We start from the raw sequence: 21,737 nt of genomic DNA on the forward strand, positions 1-21,737 counted from the left end.
AATCACCTCTGAGCCCCCCCAGCCTCTCAGGGGGGCCAATTTCAAACTATGACCCCCTTATCAGCCAATTTAAAGGCAACCTGAGTGTGTTGCTTTCTATGCATTTAGAGGAGGCATCATTTTCCTCTTACTGTTTTTTCATCCTACAAGTATTTGGCAGATACATTTTTTGATTCACCAGTTTTTACTTTCATTACCTTTTAAAAACTTGTGAAATCATTTTGATATCATCTGATTTGAACTTTCTACTCTTATCTTTGGCTGTGGTCTCAACAGAAAGAATATCTGTGAATCATTATGCGCCATGACAGCCACTGTCCAGTCAGAAGGACTGCTTTCATTTCTGATGTGAATGCTTACTGACTGCTAATAACACTAACTAGCATTTTTAGGTTTTTCTATAATAAGATTGTCATCATAATCATATTCTCCTGGTTAAGAACATAGTGTTCATCGAGACTGCATGGTAGTGTTAAACCATTAGACTACATTGAAATAGCTCTTGATTTATATCAGCTCAAATGAGGTCGGCCAGAGGAGGCTTTATTGCATATATAATGGCATAGAATTTATGACAAAACATTGACAACATTAAAATGGAGTTCCACAAAAATGTATTTTTATGAATTTTTCACCATCTTTTTAATGAAATTGGATCTCAAAACATACTGATATTCCAAAAATGTTACACCTTTAGATATAGTTCTAGGTATTGTTATTGTTGTAGATACTAAAAAACTATTATGAAAACTCTGGGACAAAAAGAAAAGAAAGATAAAAGACTATAGAAAGGAGTGTAAAAGCAATCAACCAACCAAACAAACAAAAAGGAAAAAACAAGCAACAAAACCAAAACTCAGTTGGGTTGGTCCAACTGATTGGGCCATTTTTGGTAGTCTGATCATTATTTGATAAACTGAACATATATTATATGAATAGGGCTGTTTTATTTTTACCAGGCTGATGACTTGACATGATTTCAAGTTGGTAAAAGTTAGGGTCTTCCTGAAACGCCCATTATTGTAAGTGAAATTCTACACTAACAAAACCATATTAAGTTGCAAAACTAAATTTTTTCAATTACAGTGTTTGGAATGAATCTACTAAAGCCAGATAGTAAATAAATAAATCTTCCATTGTTTAAGGCACCTTGCAACTTTTCTTTTTCTTTCCTGGGCCTTTTTGTTGGGTTTGATGAAATGCATGTCACATAGTGCATGCTTGGGGTTTGATTTCTGTGGGATCTGGAATTATACTTGAGTGGCCAAAGAATAGCCTTGTAGGGGTTTTGTACTGTGCTTATTTTGTCTCTTAAACCTGTACTCCAGCAGGACAAGATGCCTATTGTTTCTTTACTTCTGTGTCCTCTTGTAACAGAATGAATATTACTGTAGGTTAGACTTCCTGTGGAAGAACAAGTTCAAAAAAGAGCGGGAGGAGATTGAAACCATGGAGAACTTAAATCGGGTGCTTCTGGAGAATGTGCTTCCAGCCCACGTAGCTGAACACTTCTTGGCAAGAAACCTGAAGAATGAGGTCAGCTGTCTCTGTATATCCTCTGTTCAGTAAGAAAGCAGTGTATCCTGGAAGTGTATCCTTGATGCTGTTTTGAACAGTAGGTCCATACCGATAGACTATAGATTTACAGTCATTTTCATTCCCCCTTGCCTACCTTAAAGGCTTACTTTGCAGCACTGAATGCACCTTAATACCTTGAAGTAAAAAATGTGATATTATCTTAAGTGGCAATGCACTTTGCCTATTGAAGGAGGGTAAAAAAGGGTGAGGAGTAGGAAGAACTGGATGCTTGAATCAACATGGATTTGAATTTAAATCATATGCATTCAGATGCTTTTTCCTCTGTGATCAGAGTGGAGTTGCAACCAGATTCTGAATTTTCTTCTGTTGACTGGAGAGCTTGCTTATTGGAGTGAAAATTAACCTTTTCCCTGAAACAGTGTCTGTGTTAATTTTGCAAAGATGTTTTGAACACTGAATTACCTGTTTACTCACTGCTTATGGACCTAATCTAAGCACCAGAAAAGTCACCCAAAAGATCCATCTTTACTTTGGTGGAAATTAGTTCTGCTCCTAGTATTCCTTTACAGTATTAATAAAGCAGAAAAGAATGAAAATATAAAACTATTTAGAGAGAATAACAGCTCTAGAGATCTTAAATGCAAGAGTTTGAATTACTTTCACATACCAAATAATTGTTTCAAAACTGATGAGAGAGGGGAAAAGGCAGCTTTGGGGATTCATTTTTGATCTCCTGTGTCAAAAAGGACATCTTCCCTTTCACTGTGGTTTGCCTTAAGCAGTACTAATCAGTACTTCATATCAATACTTCAGTATTCCCTGCAAAAACTCATTTGGTAGCTCACATCAAATGAAAATTGCTGTGGGATTCTTTTGAATGCTTCCAGACTTTGACTGGAAGCCAAGTTGACTCAACTCCAGTTCTTGTTAAGGCACTGAACACAGCAAACCATCAGGAGATTGCTTTCTCTTTTATGTGCTATTCCACCTCAGCTTCCCAGCAGAACAACAACATCTGCTTACCTTTGTCTTGACAACTGGATTTGTCTTGTCACCCCTCAAGATTCTTAGATTGGAATGAGCTTTATTGATTGTAATGAAGAACATAAATTGTAATATGCTGAGTTCTCCAATATATCATGTCAACTGAAATAAAAATGATTTGACATGATTTTAATGGCATCCATTAAAAAAAAAACAAAAAAAAAACAAAACACCAAAAATAACTCCCCAACCTGAAGTTGTTTCCTGTTTTGTTTCTTTAAACACAGTTTTCAAAGAAGGAAGATCCTTTCAAATCCCTGGAAGTGTTCAGGAATATAAGTATCTGTCATGTCTTCAGATTTGTTTCAATGTCAGAAAGGTTATGTTGAGCCTTAATGGACATTCTGCATGTGTGTGTATATACAGCTAAAGATGTTAGGGCAGATCAGGCCTTTGTTTTCTTTTTGTGGATATGTAGGTCAACAGATAGTAAATTGAAATTTGTCCACATTTTCCTTAGTTGCAAACATTCATGTTAACGTGATTTTATGTATGTTCTTTTCTGTTTAGCACAGATTCTGAGATTAAAATTAAGCTAATGGATGAATAGTCTGTTTCAAAATACTAATTCCCTTAGTGTTTTATGCATGCAGCTATGTGGAGAGAAGGGAAACAAAGTGTGCTGCTGAAGAACAGGGGGGAAAAATGAAAGAGGAAAAAATGAGTGGATGAACGCTAACTGGGAGCAGAGGGACTGTACTTTCAGGTGACCGGTAAAGGTCTTTTTATAACAGGATGCACACTGTCTAATGCTGATATGCAAAAAGAAAAGTTTCTTCAGAGCAAACTGTAATAAAGGTTTGTTTGCTTTACCAGAACTTCCAGAGCTGGGTTTCTGCTTGTAGTCTGCATACTGGGTACCAGACAAGTTACTTTCCAGTTGAGAGAAAGATAGGAAAAAATCTAAGATGAAAAGCAGGAAACAGGGCAGGATTAAATATATCTGTGCCTAGCTTGTGCAGCATTCTCCTTAATGCTGTTAGCATTCAGATTCCCTATTAGTGAGAAGTACTCAGGAGCTTTTGTGCTGTAAGCTAACTGGCAAACCTGCTACTGAGCAAGAGGAATTCTGTTTTGTTAGCTACAGGATGGAACTAGTACCCTACTTAGAGCAAAAATTCTGTGCAGAGAAGCTAACCACCACACCCTTCCAAGAGGCAGAATTGGACTACTTTACCTTCTCTATCCCAAGAAGATCTTCAGGCACTGGAGACGAGGGGACAGAAAGAGGAACATACTTGCAGATTTTACTGAAAAGGAAAAAAAAAGGATTGAATTCAGAAGACAGGATGATTTTATTTTTGTTAAAAGAAGCAAAGCTATTCCTTCCTGGAATGGTATTGCATTTAATTTTCTGATTAAACGTTTTTGAGAGTAATGTTTCAAGAGAGATACTCATAGGGAAATTAAGACACTCGATTGCCACAGCCTTTATTATTATGAATGATCACAATAAACTAACTGGGAATATCTTCTTAAAATTTTCTGACATTTATTGTGCCAGTCACAATTACTACTCCTCTGGTTGTAAACAGTGCCATTAGTTGTTGTTTCTGTTCTGGTACTATGCTATAGAGCATTAGTGAGTGTGGATATTACCCCAGTATTAGAGAAGAAGGAAAAGGAATGGGATACTGTTGCTGAATTCCTTCACCCAAAATTGAAATCACATTACAGGGAAGGTGACTTAAGGAAATAGAAGGAAAGCTGAGTTAACTACAGAATGTAATCTCTGTACCTTATTAAGGAAACTTCCCTGTCCAACCATCCAGGAGCCACTTTGGCAGTCACACTTGCACCACCTGAACTGGAACTGAAGTCACTTCACAGCAGGCAGCTCCAGTGAGCCAGTGGGTGCCCCTCTTGACTCCCTTCACACACCATGCTCCCACAATCAGACAAGGCTTCTTTACCGGCTCAACCCTTGGGATTCCTACCACAGACTCTCAGACGTCTGGATCCTTAAAACAATTAACTCATGGTGCAACAAGAGAGTCACAGCTCAAGCTGTGAACTGCAACAGTATATGCCATCCCTACTGCACACAGTCATGGTGGAGCTTCAGTGATGCTCTGGTTATGGAATCCTTAGAAAATACAGACAAAATCTAGTAATAAATAATTTACCTCATCCAGATGCTTCTGTTCCTCCCTGTTGGCTATTATTTTCATGTTTGCCCAGAAACTTCCCTCACACCTGTGCTAGGATGAGTCAGTTTTCAGTCAACAGTTTTCCCCTACTTCTGCTATTTTTCAGTTGAACATTAGCAGTAGAGATCCACTATGTCTGTACACATCTGTGTACAGGCACATCACATTCTTCCAAAAAGAAACACTATCAATGAAATGGCAAAATCCAAGCTTTGCCAGGTAAAAAGGGAAATAATATCCAATGCTTCTTGAAATCTCAGAGCTAATCCTATTCATCTTTTCACCTGAGTATTGCAATCCTTTTTTTAATCAAATAATAACCTGAAGATAATTTTACATTATAGTAGTTTGCAGCATCTTTTATTCCTGTGGCAACTTTTGTGTTTTTTAAGTATTAGTTTAATATTTTTTTCCACCCTTCCTACCTTCCTTCCTTTCCTTCCTTTCTAGGACATGAATTTTTCCTGAAAGAAGAGATATTCTAATGTTTAAGGGCAGTGGAGAGGAAACTGAAGGGGGGAGGGTGGTGATTTTTAGCAACAGAATCTTCCTGGGGAGAAGATATGCTCTCTCTCATTTCAGTGGTCACAGAATCTGACATAACTAAGTTTTAGTTCAGGTGACTTCTTCCCCTTTGCCTCAACATCTTGTTATGGAAAAGAAATGTCAATTATTTTGTCCTATTCGGCATCTTGTCATTTTAGGTTAGGAATTATCAGTCAGGATTGTGTTGCATTATGCATTTGTAGTGCTTTCGGTTTGTGATTTTGTTTCAGTTTTCTAGCTATTACAGTAGCACAAACAACTAATAATAAATTAGATATTGTTTTGCAAAATGAAAGAACCAAGAAGCAAAAAATCATTTAAATGTTTTCAGCTGTATATGTTGAGTCTTTGAAAAAGCTGGCTTATACACTGTTTAAAATGAATAAATGCAACTAAATCCAAAAACCACCCAACCATAGTCTCAAGGCATTCCAAAAACTTCAGTGCCTCCCTTTTCAGAACCTGGACACTACATTTTAATAAGGAAACTTATTTACAGCTGAGTATGATAATTTTTTTCCCCTCTATTCTGTTTTCTTTTGGACAGGATCTATATCATCAGTCATATGACTGCGTCTGTGTCATGTTTGCCTCTGTTCCGGATTTCAAGGAATTTTACACAGAATCTGATGTAAATAAGGAAGGCTTGGAGTGTCTCAGGCTTCTGAATGAGATCATTGCTGACTTTGATGATGTATGTACTTCTAACAGTCGACTTATGATTTCAGTCTTAACTCAGGGTATGCAACAATAAGCAAATACACTTGAAGGGGAGAGTGGAAGACCTGTCAGAAAAGAAATTTTGTGTGCCTGGTCACATGGTAAATACTTACAGGGAATATTAAAGGAAGAAGATATTTATGTGGCATAAATCAGATAGTGGTCTGACATCACTCTCAATTGCTTTTGATTTGCTATAATAAGTCCCCTATGTGTATATCTGATAGAAAAATTTTACCCTTTAACTGCAGCTCATGAAGCACGTTACATGCCATGTATTAACTACAAGTTCTAAATACTAATTTCTAAAGTCAAATACAACTTTGTGTTATACCTGATCTGTGTTGGTCTCACATAGATCATTGATCAGTTGGTACATAAGCAAATCAAAGGCTTGTGTAGGTTTTAATGTTCCATTTCTTGAAGTTAGAAGCAAGTAAAGAGTATGACTACAGATGGATTGTGAAAAGGCAGCTGGACAGAATGTGAAAAGGCCTCACTGAGAACGGTATTTATCTTTAAGAAAGTTATTAGTAATGAAGATACTAGTAAAAGGTATGAAGATTGTGTCATGACTCAGACAGAACAGAGTCTGGATTTGCAGATCTGCAGCTATAAAGGGCATTTTAACAGCACACCCGTTTGAAGAACTGCGTGTCCAAAGTCCAAACCAACCTAGGATATGAACTAAAATCCTTGGATTTTAGTCCCATTGACATGGAACATACCATTGACACAGAAGAGATGCTTACTTTCAGAAAGCTGCTTAAAGCTGAGCTGTTGGCTGTCATGGTGACTCAGTTCTAATGTCTCGTGAGTGCAAAGTATGCTGACTTTTAAGAGGTGTATGTACAATAAGGTGGAATTTATTCTCATTCCTATAAATTTAGTGCCTTTATAATAAAAACATATTTCAGACAACAGAAATTCTCTTTCGTTGAAGGCTGTAACCATTGTTTTATCCATCCTTAAGTCCTTCATCCTGTATATATTTGTGAAGCCATTTGAGGTCTAGATTGAAACTGTTCTAAGAATTGATGCTCTGAGTGGTGTTAGAGTAACAAGGCTGCTGATCTGAATTATGAATAACCATCCTTGTTTTACAGTTATTGTCAAAGCCAAAGTTCAGTGGAGTTGAAAAGATAAAGACCATTGGAAGTACTTACATGGCAGCAACAGGACTGAGTGCTACACCCAACCAAGAACAGTGTCAGGTACAGGAAAATGTTCTTGCTTAATAAAAAACATGTTCAAATGAAGGCTAAAATTCTGTTATTTAAAATCCATGTTATGTATAATACTGTGGCCTAGTTTTTTTCATATTAACATAGATTATATTGGACAAGTGTATACTTTACTAGTCTCTGTGAATTGTTCTTCACACTGCAGTTTGAAAATGCCACCTCCGTATTTGCTAAAACAGGCCTTCTAGTCTAAATACAATACAGGATTTAATTGCCCTATGCTGCATCAGAACTGGATTTATAGAATGTACAAAAACTGCAAGAATTAATGTTTTCCATTGTAAGTGGGAGGGCTGAGTAGCTTCACTAACCATGCGCTTACAGAGCCCTCAGATTCAGCATTGAGAATGTGTTCCTTTGTTTCTAGTTTACTTATTATGATAGGATTAGGAACTGCAGTCAGTAGAAATTAAGTTCAGAGAAGCAATTCATAACTTTTAAGCAAAAACCTTGCATTTGCCATGATCTTTAGAGTACTACAGGTTAGCAACAGAGAGACAGCAATTACGAATCAACACAATCTGTGCTAAGGATTAATGTACTCTTGCCAAACTAATGTTCCTTCTAGACAGAAGCAATTACCACATGAACTACAGACCCTAAGGATTCTGAGGAGAAAAAAAAAAAAAGAGAATTATTTTAAATTAGTTCTGACATTTAATATAGGGAGGTGAAGGAATGAAGAAAATGCAGAACTGGAGACTGGAGATGAGAAGACAGAGAGCTCTCAGTCATTACTAAAACTAGTGTATGCAGAGGAAGAAATTTATCATTTGAGTTATTTCCACAAACTATTAGTCAAGAGATCAATGTTTCAGCATTCCTTTGATGATTTAGTTGACATTTTCTAAAGAAATCCACAAGAACTCAGCAGCCTTCAGTCCAGATTCCCAAAGACACACAGATGCTGCAATACCTAGTGTAGTGACTGACTGGTAGACATACTGCTGGGAACCACCCCCATCTTAAAGCAAGCATCCAAGGAAGATTGAGTGCCTGAGGAGGGGGTCTGAATGTGTCAACTGAACAGGAAACCATCTGTCTTAGTTAGGAGTGAACTCCAAAGGAAACAAGCTTCATTCATCTAAACAGCTGTTCCAACAAGCATCACTACTGTCCCATCCAAGACTAATGCATCCACTCTATGAACCATCTCCGAAGTTGTCATCCGTCCATCTCTTCTGTCACTTTATCTGAAGAAATGAGGAAGATTTGGTAATTTCTCAGAGAGATCAGTGGGTCTATCTCTTATGAAGTCATTTGCTAGTGAGGGTCCTTCTCTGGGCTGTAGGAGACCAAAAATCAGTTTTCTCCTCCATCTGAAGGGACTCAAAACAGTACTTAGAAATCAGGTTACTTTGTTGATGTATGAGGAGAAATTAAGTCTACAGCCTTTATAAGTGGTAAAAAGCTCTGAGCTAGTAAGTTAGGGGACAGAGTGGGGTTACCCTCTTCCTGTCTTCCTTTTGTATTTTATTCATTTTCATATCTGTTAGATGTTCTCAGAGATGCTTGCTTATCTGCCGGATGATATCAGTTGAAGAACTCTTAAAATTGTGAATTTCACCAGATCATAAGCATTTAATAAGGGTGCTCAGCTGTGCAATAGTGAGATGGAGGAGTCTCTGTGGGGCTGTCCATAAGCATTATTTATTATGAAAGGGCATAAATAGAAGTGGACACCTAGAGAAAATGAATTAACAAATCCTAGGCACACATAAACACTGACTGCCCGTGGAATTAGATAGCAGCTAATCAGTTATTTGACAATTGAAACATTAACTTAGGCATGGTTTGGATCTATCATCTCTGGACTGCCTGGTTGTATAAGTAAAATGCATCCTAGTCTCTTGACCATTGTTTGATCTAACTGATGCTGGGCAGGGTACCACTTTTGACATTACTTTCCTGCATATTCCTGCTGGCAGTAGGCACCCCTAAAGGTTTAAGTGCTTTCAAGTGTTCAGCATATTTTTGTTGTATTCTCATAGCAACTAAGGCTCAGGAAAATGATTTTACTCTATTTGTTTGTCTTTTAAATTCAGGAACCTGAACGACAGTATATGCACATAGGAACCATGGTAGAGTTCGCATTTGCTTTGGTGGCAAAACTGGATGTCATAAACAAGCATTCTTTCAATGACTTCAAGTTACGAGTAGGTAAGTATCACAGGATTTTTATGAGAATATATTATAGTTTTAGTTAAATAAGAAAGATTATTTGCTGAAGTTTTCATACCATCACATAGTTCAAAGTGTAGGGGACCCCCTGCCTCCCTGCCAGGGCTGCACCGGGAGGTGAGGGTGTCCCTGAAGTGAAATACCATGAGAATTCACAGGGGAGGGGATAAACTCCCCCGGTATTTCAGGAACTGTTCTCTTGTTCCTGTGTGTGGGTACTGAGGGAGGACACCCACTGCTTTTTGCCATGGCTTCTTGATGGGTGCTTTAAGGAATTCTTGCCACTGCCGCTTTTTGCTGCAGCTCCCACGTGACATCCAAGGCTTTTGCCATGGCAGCCACCATCAGCTCCCTGAGGGGTGCAAGCACCATCACCAGCAGCTGCCAGGACCGCATTGAAAAAACCTGGGAGCTTCCTTTTGTGAGCTGCACGTGGCTCACGATCACCCAGTCCTGGTGCTGCTCCAGCTCAATCACTGTCACATCACATGGTCTCCGTTGGGATCCGTGCTGCTATCTTGGTGGCATTAGGACTTCTCTTCTTCAAACGAAATACTCTTCCAGGTTTTTCCCATTTTAACCAAAGGGGAGGGGGATGGCTAGGTGACATTTTTTCTACTGTTGTTTGGTTTTCTTTTCCTCTGTTTGTTCTCCTTTTTTTTTAGTAAAATTTTTATCTTTTCCCTCCTTCATTCAGACTCCTCCTAACTTCAAAAAACTTGACAATATTTGGGGGAAGGGAAATAAACAAAGAGAAGGAGGGTTTTACCTCATCAGAGGTCCCACCTCCTGAACATATTGTCATTAAACTAAGACAGAATATCATGGATGAGGGGGACAATTCAGTGTGAAGTACCAGCTCATTAAAGTATTAGTAGAACTGACCAAAAGGGCCATGATAGTAAACAGCACTGTCCTGTTTAAAAGCAGCCTATGTGGTATTGCCCATCAGCTTTAGCTGCTGTTGTCACAGGGAGTGTTTCAAGGCAGGACTCAAGGCAATATTCCTAAGTAAAGAATGGTTGAAAAAATGTGTTTGTGTGGCTCTGAATGGTTTTATGATAACTCTGTAAAAATTATTGTAGAGGTTGCTAGCTACATACATTTTTTAAGTTTATCAATACCAAAAGACACAAGAAAACTCTAGTCTGGGCTTTGCAAAACTGTATAAAGGGTTTCAGAGCACAAGAGCTATAATGGGAGAATGAGGCTGAAGTCTGAAATATTTTACATGTACTAAACTCAAACAAGCATACAAAAATGTACCCTTTCCTTTGCAATGTTAGACAAGGGAGAGTATTTATCTGCTTTGATATTCGGATAAGAGCAAAGATGACTGGTTATTTACCGTTGTAAGGGATATCCCTTATGTTTTAGTTTCTAATTGTTTCTACTTGTGCCTCATGGTATTTTTAAAAAGAAATAGACAGCTGCGGTAAGCGATGAAAAGAATGATGAAATAAATGAATTCAGAGCTGATCAAGAACCATATGTTCCAAAATGTTTATTTCCTGATAGCAGTACACAGCAGTTTTATAATGCAATATGTAACATGGAAAGTGTGAAATGAAAATGGTAAACAAATATTGAAAACCCATAAATCTTGTAAACATGTCAAAAGTATTTGATTTCCAACAGTTATTCTCCTGTCTTGTATTTTTCTCTCTATGCCACTTGCTTTTTCTTTTAGCTGTTCCTCTCATGTTTATTTCACAGTGCCACCCACTGGCAAAACTTGCTGTCTTCTGACTTGAAATCGGTGCTCCTTAGGGCATTCCTTTACCAGGAGTTTGGTATTCCTTGCTAGAGCAAAAAAATGACAAAGCAAATCTGAAGTATGCTTTCTTCTCAGAGTGTTACAGGATTTGATGGGTTTAAAAGAAATGTGTAGAGATACCATATTTCTGTACAGATAAAAGATGACATAACACTTGCAAACATACTTATATCGGCAGTGTCAGTACAAGTAAAGAGCTGCTGTTTGTTAGTGCTACATCTGCAAACTGGTTAAAGCAATACTGACTTCTTTAAACTGGGGAGCATGAAGAAAACTGTTTAAGGAAAAAAAAAGATACTTTCTTGATAAAGTGCTTACTAAAGGTTCCAGAGAACTCAGACTCCTTTGCTTCATGAAATGAAAAACGTTTAACTCTGCAAAAGGAACACAGGCCCCAAACTGGTATTTTTGCCATCTTAATCCAACATAAGCACCACTTCACTTCCCATTTTCACTTCAATTCTTCTCCACTTCTCACCACAACCTGATGATGAAAGCATCTGATATCCATACCAATTATAGCCACAGAAACATTTGAACATCTACCTCCAACATAATCGACTTATATTCCAAGTGCCATTTTTAAAAGCCTCTCAACCAGCATCTGACACCATAATTGTTGCAACTCACTAGAGGTTTCAGCTTTCATAATTTTCTGTGAGTGCCTGAAATGCTAGTGTGCCTTAAGAGGTACACAGCCCACTCTGACCTTGTCAGACAATATCGTCACCTAGATGATATTTCAGTCATTCCTCCCCTTCTGTTAGCTGAGGCACTTGATTTTTTAGACAAGCTTAGATATGCTTTTGCAGCAAGTTTTGCACAGGTACTGCTTTTCTCAGAAGAGAGGATGATATGTTGTTTTCCATATACTTCATAGTTAGAACATTCATGTTGTAAGTGACTTAATTTGGTTCCTGATTTTGGCTGAGGCCAGGCTATAGGATACACAGATAGTCTCTGTCATTCCTGTGGAACAGTATTTGCTATTTCATTAAATGATTAAATATCGCTAGGGGTATGAGAAGTCTGCTCTCTTATATGGTTCTGAATCATGGGTCATCTACTGCCACCACCTGTGTTTCCTAGAACGCTTCCATCAACGCTGCCTCTGTACAATCCTAAACATCCACTGGTCAGATTTTGTGACCAATACATCTGTTCTAGAACAAGCAGCAGTCACAAGTATCGAGGCCATGTTGCTGAGAACACAGCTGTGCTGGGCAGGGCACGTCTCCAGGATGAAGGACCACTGCCTCCCTAAGATCTTGCTTTATGGTGAATTTGCCACCGGCTGCTGCAAGAGAGGAGCCCCGAAGAAAAGATACAAGGACTCCCTGAAACAACATCTCAGCCTCAGCCATATTGATCACCATAACTGGTCTACTCTGGCCTCCAATCGGTAGGCCTGGAGACACACCATCTATAACGCTGCCATTTCCTTTGAGAACACACGCAGGATCACTCTCGAGGAGAAAAGACAGCGCAGAAAGAATCATACCTTGCAGAATATACCATCTAAGGAGCCTTTCTGCTGTGCCTTTTGCAATCGGACATGTCTATCTCGTATTGGCCTTTTTAGCCACCAGCGTGCTTGTAACAAATGTGGATAGAGCCTAGCCATGGATATGAGAGAAAGAGACAGTTGGTGTCACCCTCTGTTAGAGCATTCACCTGTAGTGAAAGTACTACTCTTCCAGCCTTGCCCCAACAAACATTCATGTCTGTCATGCGAGGAATGACATAGAGTAGGACATCCCAGAATACCTGAGTGGCCAGAACTCATTCCTGAGAGATACAGGTAGAAGTCTACTCAAAGTAGGAGGAATGACATAGAGTAGGACATCCCAGAATACCTGAGTGGCCAGAACTCATTCCTGAGAGTGGTTTGGTTGTTAATGCAGAGTGTTGGCAAGGCCCAAGTCCCTTTGGGCATTTACTCCCAAGGATTTGTTCTATTTGTTATCCTTTAGGGTTTGCATGTTTTCCCAATTTTCTAGATTTTACTTGTACAGTCACTTTTTCCAGGGTTTCCAAGTGGGCTTATAGTGTCGTTGCTAGCCCTTGCTGCCGTGTCACATACTGGATGAGTCAGTGCTGAGATCCCTCTCCGTCCTACAATCACACTTTCAATTTTGCTGCATAGCTATATCCCTAGTGATGGTTTCAGTTAAGGAATTAATAGAAGTCAGTTACAAGGTAATTTTAGAAATCCAAACTACTCTGTTGTTCAGGGTTTATTTCTCACTAGGTCTAACTTGACTTTCCTGCTCATCGGTAGGTTCATTTGATGCTGGTTAACAATATTAGTTTTGATTTTGCCTCTCGGTTTCTTTCCCTGCTAGCAGAGTTACTCCCTTTACAGATGTAACATAGGCTAACAGACTGACTGCAAGATAAAAAAATACCCAGAGTCTAATGAGGTACTATACTATATTGTTCTATGCTATGCTTAATCAAATTATTTCAATACATATTTTTATATTGCAGTTATTTAGGACCATTCTATGCTCAATCCAGCCTTCAGAACAAGGCTTCAAATCCTTTCAGCTCATGTGTATTAGTTTATTCTACATTTAAGAAGCAAAGATAACTACAAAAGTAATTTGATTCAGCCATCAACTGTTGAGAGGAGAGGCCCTTTTCACTACAAGCAGAAATGAAAAGAAATTCCTATATGTCTGTTTTCTAACTAAAACTAAAATTAGATGAGCTGACTTTTGGCATTTCTATAACTAACATTCTCCTGCTGTAAATGGTGGATAAAACCACAATGAACAGACTATTCACTGCTGTACTCACTGTTCAGCCAAATGTTATGTTGATTGACTTGCTATGTTGCCAGATGCAATGAGTGTCCTTGTTTGGTGGATCTTCACAGAAGCACAGAATTAAGTTGGGAAAAGACCTCTGTAGAAAGTGTTAAAGTCTCCCCTGAGCCTCCTCTTCTCCAGGCTAAACAAATTCAGCTCCCTCAGCTGCACTTCATAGGACTTGTGCTGCAGACCCTTCACCAGCTTTGTTGCCTTTCTCTTCATTCCTAATGTAAAGGTCTGATGTTTTCCAGGTATAAACCACGGACCTGTAATAGCTGGAGTAATTGGAGCTCAAAAACCACAATATGATATATGGGGCAATACGGTAAATGTGGCCAGCAGGATGGACAGCACTGGTGTCTTAGATAAAATACAGGTAAGCCTTGACTTTGTGCTAAAATTTATCTTATTCTTTTGAGTTTGGTTCTTAAAAAACATCATATCATTTGTACACTAAATAGATCTTTGTTTTGAAGCCAAGTAAAGAATTAAAAGAAAATTATAGGGAAAATGGGAGGAGAATCAAAACTTTGTCTGACCATAAAGAGGCATGCAGTGGAGGAAGTCATGGGTTGCCTGGAAATGCATCCCTACATTAAGAGAGATTTTGTGAATTTTTAAACTCCTAGAATACTAACTACCTTATCTCTGAAGGAAAATCCTGATGTTAGTAATCTCTAAGTAAAGGGAATTATCATAACTGTACATCAAGTTAAATCCATAAAGCAATCCTGAAACTTCCCTTGTAATGAACCATGCTGATTAATAATCTTTGTAGGTTATTATCTGTATCGATTATAGATAGGCCTGTATAGAAAAGAACTTCAGTTTTCTAACTTTCTAGTGATTCCATAGCCAGAGATCACATTTTAAGTATATGCCTAGTATGCTGCCTAGCACTTTGGGATCTCAGCATGCAATTGAGAGCACTTCAAATCTATCACTGAGATTATTCAGAACTAAGTAATGGAAAAGTAACGTTACCAACTGTTAGTTAAAATTGAAAATGGAATGTTAAAGCAGTGATATCTACAAACAGTTGCTTCACAAAGAAACACAGATAGTCTGAAACAAATGATGCTGTTGAACTACCTCTGTCCTAGTGGGCTTCAACCTAAAGTGGTAGAATGACCTAGAGTTGGGTTCACTGACAGTTCTGTGAGAAACTGGCAACAGCAGCTCTGACAGGTGATGCTAACATCTTACTATCACTTCATTTACACAGCCTTAGTATTTGTAAAAAGATAAGGAAGCTTAAGTCTGCAGAAGTGAAAATAAGCACCTGAAGTTGAGAAAAGTGCACTGTGAGGAAGAGTGTTGTCCCTAGTGCCATTTGAGTATCTACAAGCTCTGTGTTTACAGCCTTAGGTACAGAAGTGGTTACATCACATTTGATACTTGATGTAAGTGATTAGAATGGATATCCAGCAACAGACTACTTGAAACCTCAGGAGCTCAAACCTCACCTCAGACCATTAAAGGGCTTACAAGCATTATAGCAAAACCTTTATAATTGTGCAGAACATATGTTCTCTTCACACTGTGGAAGAAGATTTTGCTTTGCTTTGTTATCAACACTGGTTGTATTAATGTATTGTTGCAGGTTACAGAGGAGACGAACAACGTCCTGCAAACACTGGGATACATGAGCACTTGCAGAGGAATAATAAATGTAAAAGGAAAAGGAGAATTGAAGACATACTTTGTACATACTGAAATGACAAGATCCCTTTCACAAGGGAACGTGGCATCATGAAGATGCTTGTACGTGTCATCAATACCATATTTTCAGGAAAGTATCACGCACGTTTTAACTACATTTTGGCCCTTAACATGCGTGCTATTTTCTGGTATGTGGCACTTATTTTAATATGGCTGCAGAATAGTCCCATGAGCCATCATTTTGCACCTTGATATTCCTATGTTCAAGGACAGTTGCGGTGTACGCTATAGGACTGGAAGATTGTACTGCTACTTGCACTGTTATTCAAGACAAGAAAAGAAGGAATAGGAATCAAAAGGAGGTAATGCATCCTGAAAGGACTGAGAGAGATGTTAGTGACAAATGCGGGGAAAAAAGGCAATAAAGCTAGGGGTGCATACTATTTTCTGATGCATGGTGTTTTCTGGAAAATACAGTCGCTCCCCAATAGCATCCACTAATCTGGTATTAAAGTATACAGTATTTGTAAATAAGTTTACTCTGTCCATGATTTGGATGTGATCAGTTGCATCTCATAGCCAGGGACACGTTGGGTGGCTTGCTGGCATTCTTTCTGAAGAGAGAACTAACAATGCTGGAATAGTTTTGTACAAACGTGTCAAATGTTTTGAAGCTATTGTCTTTTGTAAGGTTAATTCATTAAAAGTTTATATGTACTTTGTCTTACTGTTGCTGTCTCTTAGTTATGCTTCCTTCCATGGCTTCTGTCGCTCTAAACCTGCGTGTCTTTTGCTGCTGCTGCTGCTTTTTATTCAGCAGTTAGATGTTGAGGCAGGGTATGGCCAGCTGTCTCAATAGCCTTGGTCAATAATATCTGCTAGACTTGTTATTGCCTTTCAGAAACTAAATCATCTCTGCTGTCCTCAGTCATGGGTGGCATCCTAGACACTTTGCAGGCATGATACAGAAGACTTAACCTCAAATCCATAAACACAAGCAAAGTGGGAGATACTGAAAATGGTAGCAGAGTTCCTACTTCACAGCTGGCCTGCAGTGCTTAAATAATAACTAGGAGAAGCTGTATAAGGGAAGAAAAGTTTTGATTGTTTTGCACTTTGACAACCTCTTTTGACCTTGCATGCCTTTCACTTAACTTTCGCAATGCTGGATTTCATGGGATATTTCAAGTAACAATCTTACTTTTCAGTATATGAGTATGAGCAAAAGATGTAAAAAATGCTATTTTGTGGATATTTGAGATTAATTTAAATCCCACTGAAATAAAAAGTATAACACTTGCAGAGTTTCATAGATGATCCAGGCAAAAGATAGAAAAAGCAGGTAATTGTACTATCTATGCTCTTTGAAGCATAGTAACAATTAATTTTTGCTTAGTTGTAACTAGTACTTGAAATTAACATATTCTTATAGTCATAGCATCCTAACAAGACCAAAATTAATAAAATTGTCCTACTTACAAAATAGCATATAATTAAAAGGTTTTTTTCTGACTGATACCATATGAATATGGAAGTCAACTTATGCACTATTAGTTCTGGCTTGTTGAAATGTAAAAAGTATTCAGATTTCTCATTCATGAAACATATATGTGTATATATATATATATATGTACACATTTGTATAGTATTGGTGTCCTTTCAGAAGAAGTTCTCAAAATTGTGGGCCACAGGTACATGGCATCAGGCCACAGTCTTACTGAGCGAGGCACAGTTTATTCACAGCAGCCATCTGCCCACTGGCAAATTGCAATGACAATAGGCTTCTAAGTTCCTACATTTGCTGTAAAACAGAAAATCTGAATTTTGGTCCCCTTAAATGAGTCTAAAATCAAAATATAAGTTATTTCAGTTATGTTCACATTTTTCTCCCAGAGTTGGAGACTTTTAATCATTAATTCTCAAGATAGGTGCTCAGTCTAATAAAATCTCATGAAAAATGTTTTCGTTGTCTTTATGATTTCTTCCCTTTAAGATAAATATTTTCCAGTGGAATAAAAGACTTTCCAAATAGCTCACATGGCAGCAAAACCAGTGTCCCAGTCGCTGCCTAAAGCGAGTTGTCACTTAGCTATGCTTAAGACTTCTACTAAATCCCTCCTTACCACTTACTATAAATTTGTCTTAGGAACACTTAAAAAAGTTATTGATCTTCTTCTTAGACTTTGAATGTACTCCAGACCTTTAAAATCATTGTGGCATTACCACAGGTCAACACAATCACTTCTTACTGTGGATGAAAACCCTTTATGTAAAGTTGATTCTATTTATACTGTCATATATATGTGCAGCTTTTAGGTATAACCTGTACATTCAGGATTTTGCTTTCATTTGTATTCTTGCACATCATTAACAAACCTTGTACCTAGCTCAATGGACTTGTTTCTTTGATTTTTATGAAAGTTAAACAACATTTTTTTCTGTAAGCTATGAAATGCTAAAACATCTGAATGGCGGGGAGCTGACTAGTCCAGTGAAATATAAAGAAAGAGATATATGTGCTCTCCAAGAGCATGTTGAAAATGCTCATGGTTCAGAGCACTCATATTTCACTGGTGCTCTTCTCTCATTTTGTAATTGCATTTCGATTCTTGCAGCCAAATCCTGCTAAAGAACAAGAAAGTGGGCAACGCACATACATCATACAGGCAGTATGATGCCCAAAGAAAGGTGCATACCATCCTCCCTCTAGCCTTCAGTTACTGAGCATCATTATTATCTTTCTAGTGCGGAAAAGCTATTTGTATTTAATACATACCTCTTGTCTTCCAATGCATTTTACATCTACTGTTTATAATGTTTTATTTTTCCGCTCTAGATTCACCCACAATTCTTGTATCCTCTTTATTCCTCCTCCTGCAGCAATTTCAGCCTCAGTAACTGGATATAATGCTACTCATGTATCAGTGTGTAACTTGAAAAACTTTATGATAATCATACAAATAGTATTTAACATTCCATATATTCCACATTACAGTAAGGTTCATCAAGTTCTACAACTTCCATGTTGGTGACATAGGTTGCTAGCGAACCACAGAGCGTGCGTTCCAAAAGTACAATGCAAATGCATTTCACACTGTGAAGCAGCAGCCAAAAGATCAATGTAAGAGTGATTCACTGTGGTCTGGAAAAAAGAAATTCAAATGGGAACACCTGGGAAGCTTGCTGAAATTCTTTTTTGATGTCAGTGCTTTGCTCCAGTTTATGGAGGACTACCAAAGGACAAGAAGAAAGACTAGACTTGCAGGTATTTTTATTAACTATGAAAGTATTTAGGATTACCTGAAAATAATGCTATTTAGCTGCTGTTTCTAAAGACAGACAGTAGTATCTTACTTAAGTTATGTGAAAAGCATTTTTCATTCTTTTAAATTCCTTTATGTTTTCTCCATTTTGTGAAATATCTACAGACCTTCCCTTTTTCTGGTGAGACACAGGTAGTTCAGTCTGTTTCTAAAGCTACAGCTGTGCATATGTGAATGTAGAGCTGTTTCAAGTCTGTCCTGTTTTGTTTTCAGAACTTCATATCTGGACAAATAATAAGCTATGTTGTCAAGATGCTTTAAATAGCATAAGATTTACTGTTAAAAGATATGATTATCTTGTACTTTGATATTTAGTTTTCCTTTTGGTTGTGGTTAGGTATGAACATACTTCAATTTTTCATTTTCAGATAGCAGATTCTCCTTCATCTAATATAGATACTACCCTTCAACACTTTTTACAGGTGAACCCCAAACAATTTTAAGCCTAGGGCTTTTTAGTTTTATTCTTCATTTCTTGTCTAAAATAGTGAAGTGACTCTGAGGAGGAAACAAATGTCAAATATATGTGCCTTAAATAAAACATGTAATTGAAAGAGTATTTTTTGTTCTTTGAAGTAATTCAGGTTTGGATGGATTTGTCAAAAGTGGTATGTAAATCATCTGTAACTGGTTCACCCTAAAGTTTGCTACATATTAATTTTAAGCATTTTCAAATTTAGGGGCAGGAATTATTAAGGTCAGTGTAGCTTATGATATGTCAAAATGCAACATAAGGGCATTTTATTCATGTTTGTAATTGTGACAATATGAACTCCTTTATGTTGTAGGATGCCCTGTTTAAAACAAAGATTCTACCAAGAGTTGTTTGAAATTTTTTTTATGCAGCATTTTTCAAATCTATTTGTAGACACTGAGATGCTCTTCATAAAAATCTCAGTTTTGACAAGAAAAAGTGCAAGTGGAGTATTTTGAAAGGTTGACATTCCTGGACTAGAATTTTTCATGTTTGCATTCCAAAACAGTGTTACAAATAGAAATTGTTATGAAAGTAACATCACCTCATGTATAAAACTGTGTATTACTCTTCTTACCAAGAGGGTTATTGAACAGAATATTCATCTGAATTGGAGCAGATATCAGTCAGCTATATTGAGTTGTGCAGCTCTACTGGGTTGTGTGGCAAGGTTTTGGTAGCAAGGAGGGGGGACAGGGCTACAGAGGTGGCCTCTGTAAGAAGTTGCCAGAAGCTTCCCTCATGTCTGACAATGAGCCAATTCCAGCTGGCTGGCCAAAGCCAAGCCCATCAGCAATGGTGGTAGCACCTCTGGGATAAAGTATTTAGGAAGAGGAAAAAACCACTGCAACAGTAGCCATAGAGAGGAAACAACTCCATGGACAGGCACTGGAGCAGAGATTCCCCTGCAACCCGTGGTGCAGACCATGGTAAGGCAGGTTGTAACCCTGCAGACCATGGAGGTCCATGGTGGAGCAGAGATACACCTGCAGCCCATGGACAACCTCATGCTGAAGCAAGTGAATGCCCGAAGGAGGCTGTGACTCTGTGGGAAGCCTGCGCTAGAGCAGGTTCCTGACAGAAACAGTGAGCCCAAGGAGAGAGAAGCCCATGCTGGAGCAGGTTTGCTGACAGGACTTGTGACCCTGCGAGTGACCTGTGGTAGAGCAGCTTGCTTCTGATGGACTGAACTCCGTGGAAGGGACCCATGCTGGAGCAGTTCATGAAGAACTGCAGACCAAGGGAAGAATCCATATTGGAGAAGTTCATGGAGGACTGTCTCCTGTGGGAGGGACCCCACGTTTCTGAAGAGCCTTCCTGTTTGAGATGAGCAGTCAGTCAATAATTAGAATCTAGAAGAAATAAGCACTTCTGTGAAACAACTGGCTTGGCCCAAAGCTATGGGAATGGAAATGGGAGAGTTTTTGAGCCGTTTTTGTTTCAGCCTTTTTCAAGGGCCATCAAATGGAACATTTTTGCAAAGACTGTCTCTCCTTTGTGGCTCAGCTGGAGGTCAGGACCACATGGCAATCTGATACATGTTGAGGTCAAACAGCTAGGACAGGAGATGGATTGCTAAACCTTAATTTGAAAGCAGGCTCTCAGCTCTAAGTGACATAAGCTTGAAACAGGTACCTCAGCTTGTAGTAAGAAAACAGCTACTTGTGTTTTTTCTGTGTATCAATGACCTGTCCAGTTATATGTCATCTGTCCTCTTGTGTCAATCCTGTCTCCTTTCACCCCTTGTCATTGTCTCTGTTGTGTCCCCTCTACCTGCCTCCAGTACTATTTTCTTCACCTATTCATTTTAAGAATTCTTTTTTCAAAGTTATTTCGTAAGCCAGTCTGACATTTTAGAACAGTGACCCTGCTTTTGACACACTTAGGTGTGAAAAATTGCTATAAAAATACATACCAACATGTTTGAAACTCAGGAATCGTAGCAGTGGAACATGAAGGGGTATTACTCTAAAAAGGCAGGCAATTGAACTTCTCAGCCTTAAGCCACCAAATTCAAAGCAATTTTTAACTCTTTGGTTTCCTAGCTCAGCTGTATTTGAATGCATAATTTTCACCATACAGACTAAAACTGCTTCATTGTTTACATGTTCATATTTAAGTTACTAAGGAAACAGACCGACCTTCCATGCTACTCTATAACAGGAACATGCACTTAACAGTAGGATATTAGTAAAGTCTGGTTGCAATTGGAACAACCCCCCCCGGACATTCATATCCTGCTTATGGGGAGTCTGCTAAA

The 21,737-nt window shown here is 38.3% G+C and overlaps 1 protein-coding gene across 1 annotated transcript in view; it reads left to right on the top strand.

The window, feature by feature from the left end:
* Nucleotides 1-16,407, top strand: part of ADCY2 (adenylate cyclase 2) — a 215,090-nt gene extending 198,683 nt beyond the window's left edge. The window contains exons 20-25 of the mRNA XM_029958905.1: nt 1,378-1,536; nt 5,827-5,973; nt 7,106-7,213; nt 9,289-9,403; nt 14,269-14,393; nt 15,621-16,407. Coding sequence (XP_029814765.1) covers nt 1,378-1,536; nt 5,827-5,973; nt 7,106-7,213; nt 9,289-9,403; nt 14,269-14,393; nt 15,621-15,773 — 807 coding nt within the window. The 3' untranslated portion in view covers nt 15,774-16,407. The remainder of the gene's footprint in view (nt 1-1,377; nt 1,537-5,826; nt 5,974-7,105; nt 7,214-9,288; nt 9,404-14,268; nt 14,394-15,620) is intronic.
* Nucleotides 16,408-21,737: the final 5,330 nt, after the last annotated feature.

Source organism: Manacus vitellinus, unplaced genomic scaffold (genome assembly GCF_001715985.3).
Source record: "Manacus vitellinus isolate BGI_N305 unplaced genomic scaffold, ASM171598v3 scaffold_17_pilon, whole genome shotgun sequence".
NCBI classification, from domain to species: Eukaryota; Metazoa; Chordata; class Aves; order Passeriformes; family Pipridae; genus Manacus; species Manacus vitellinus.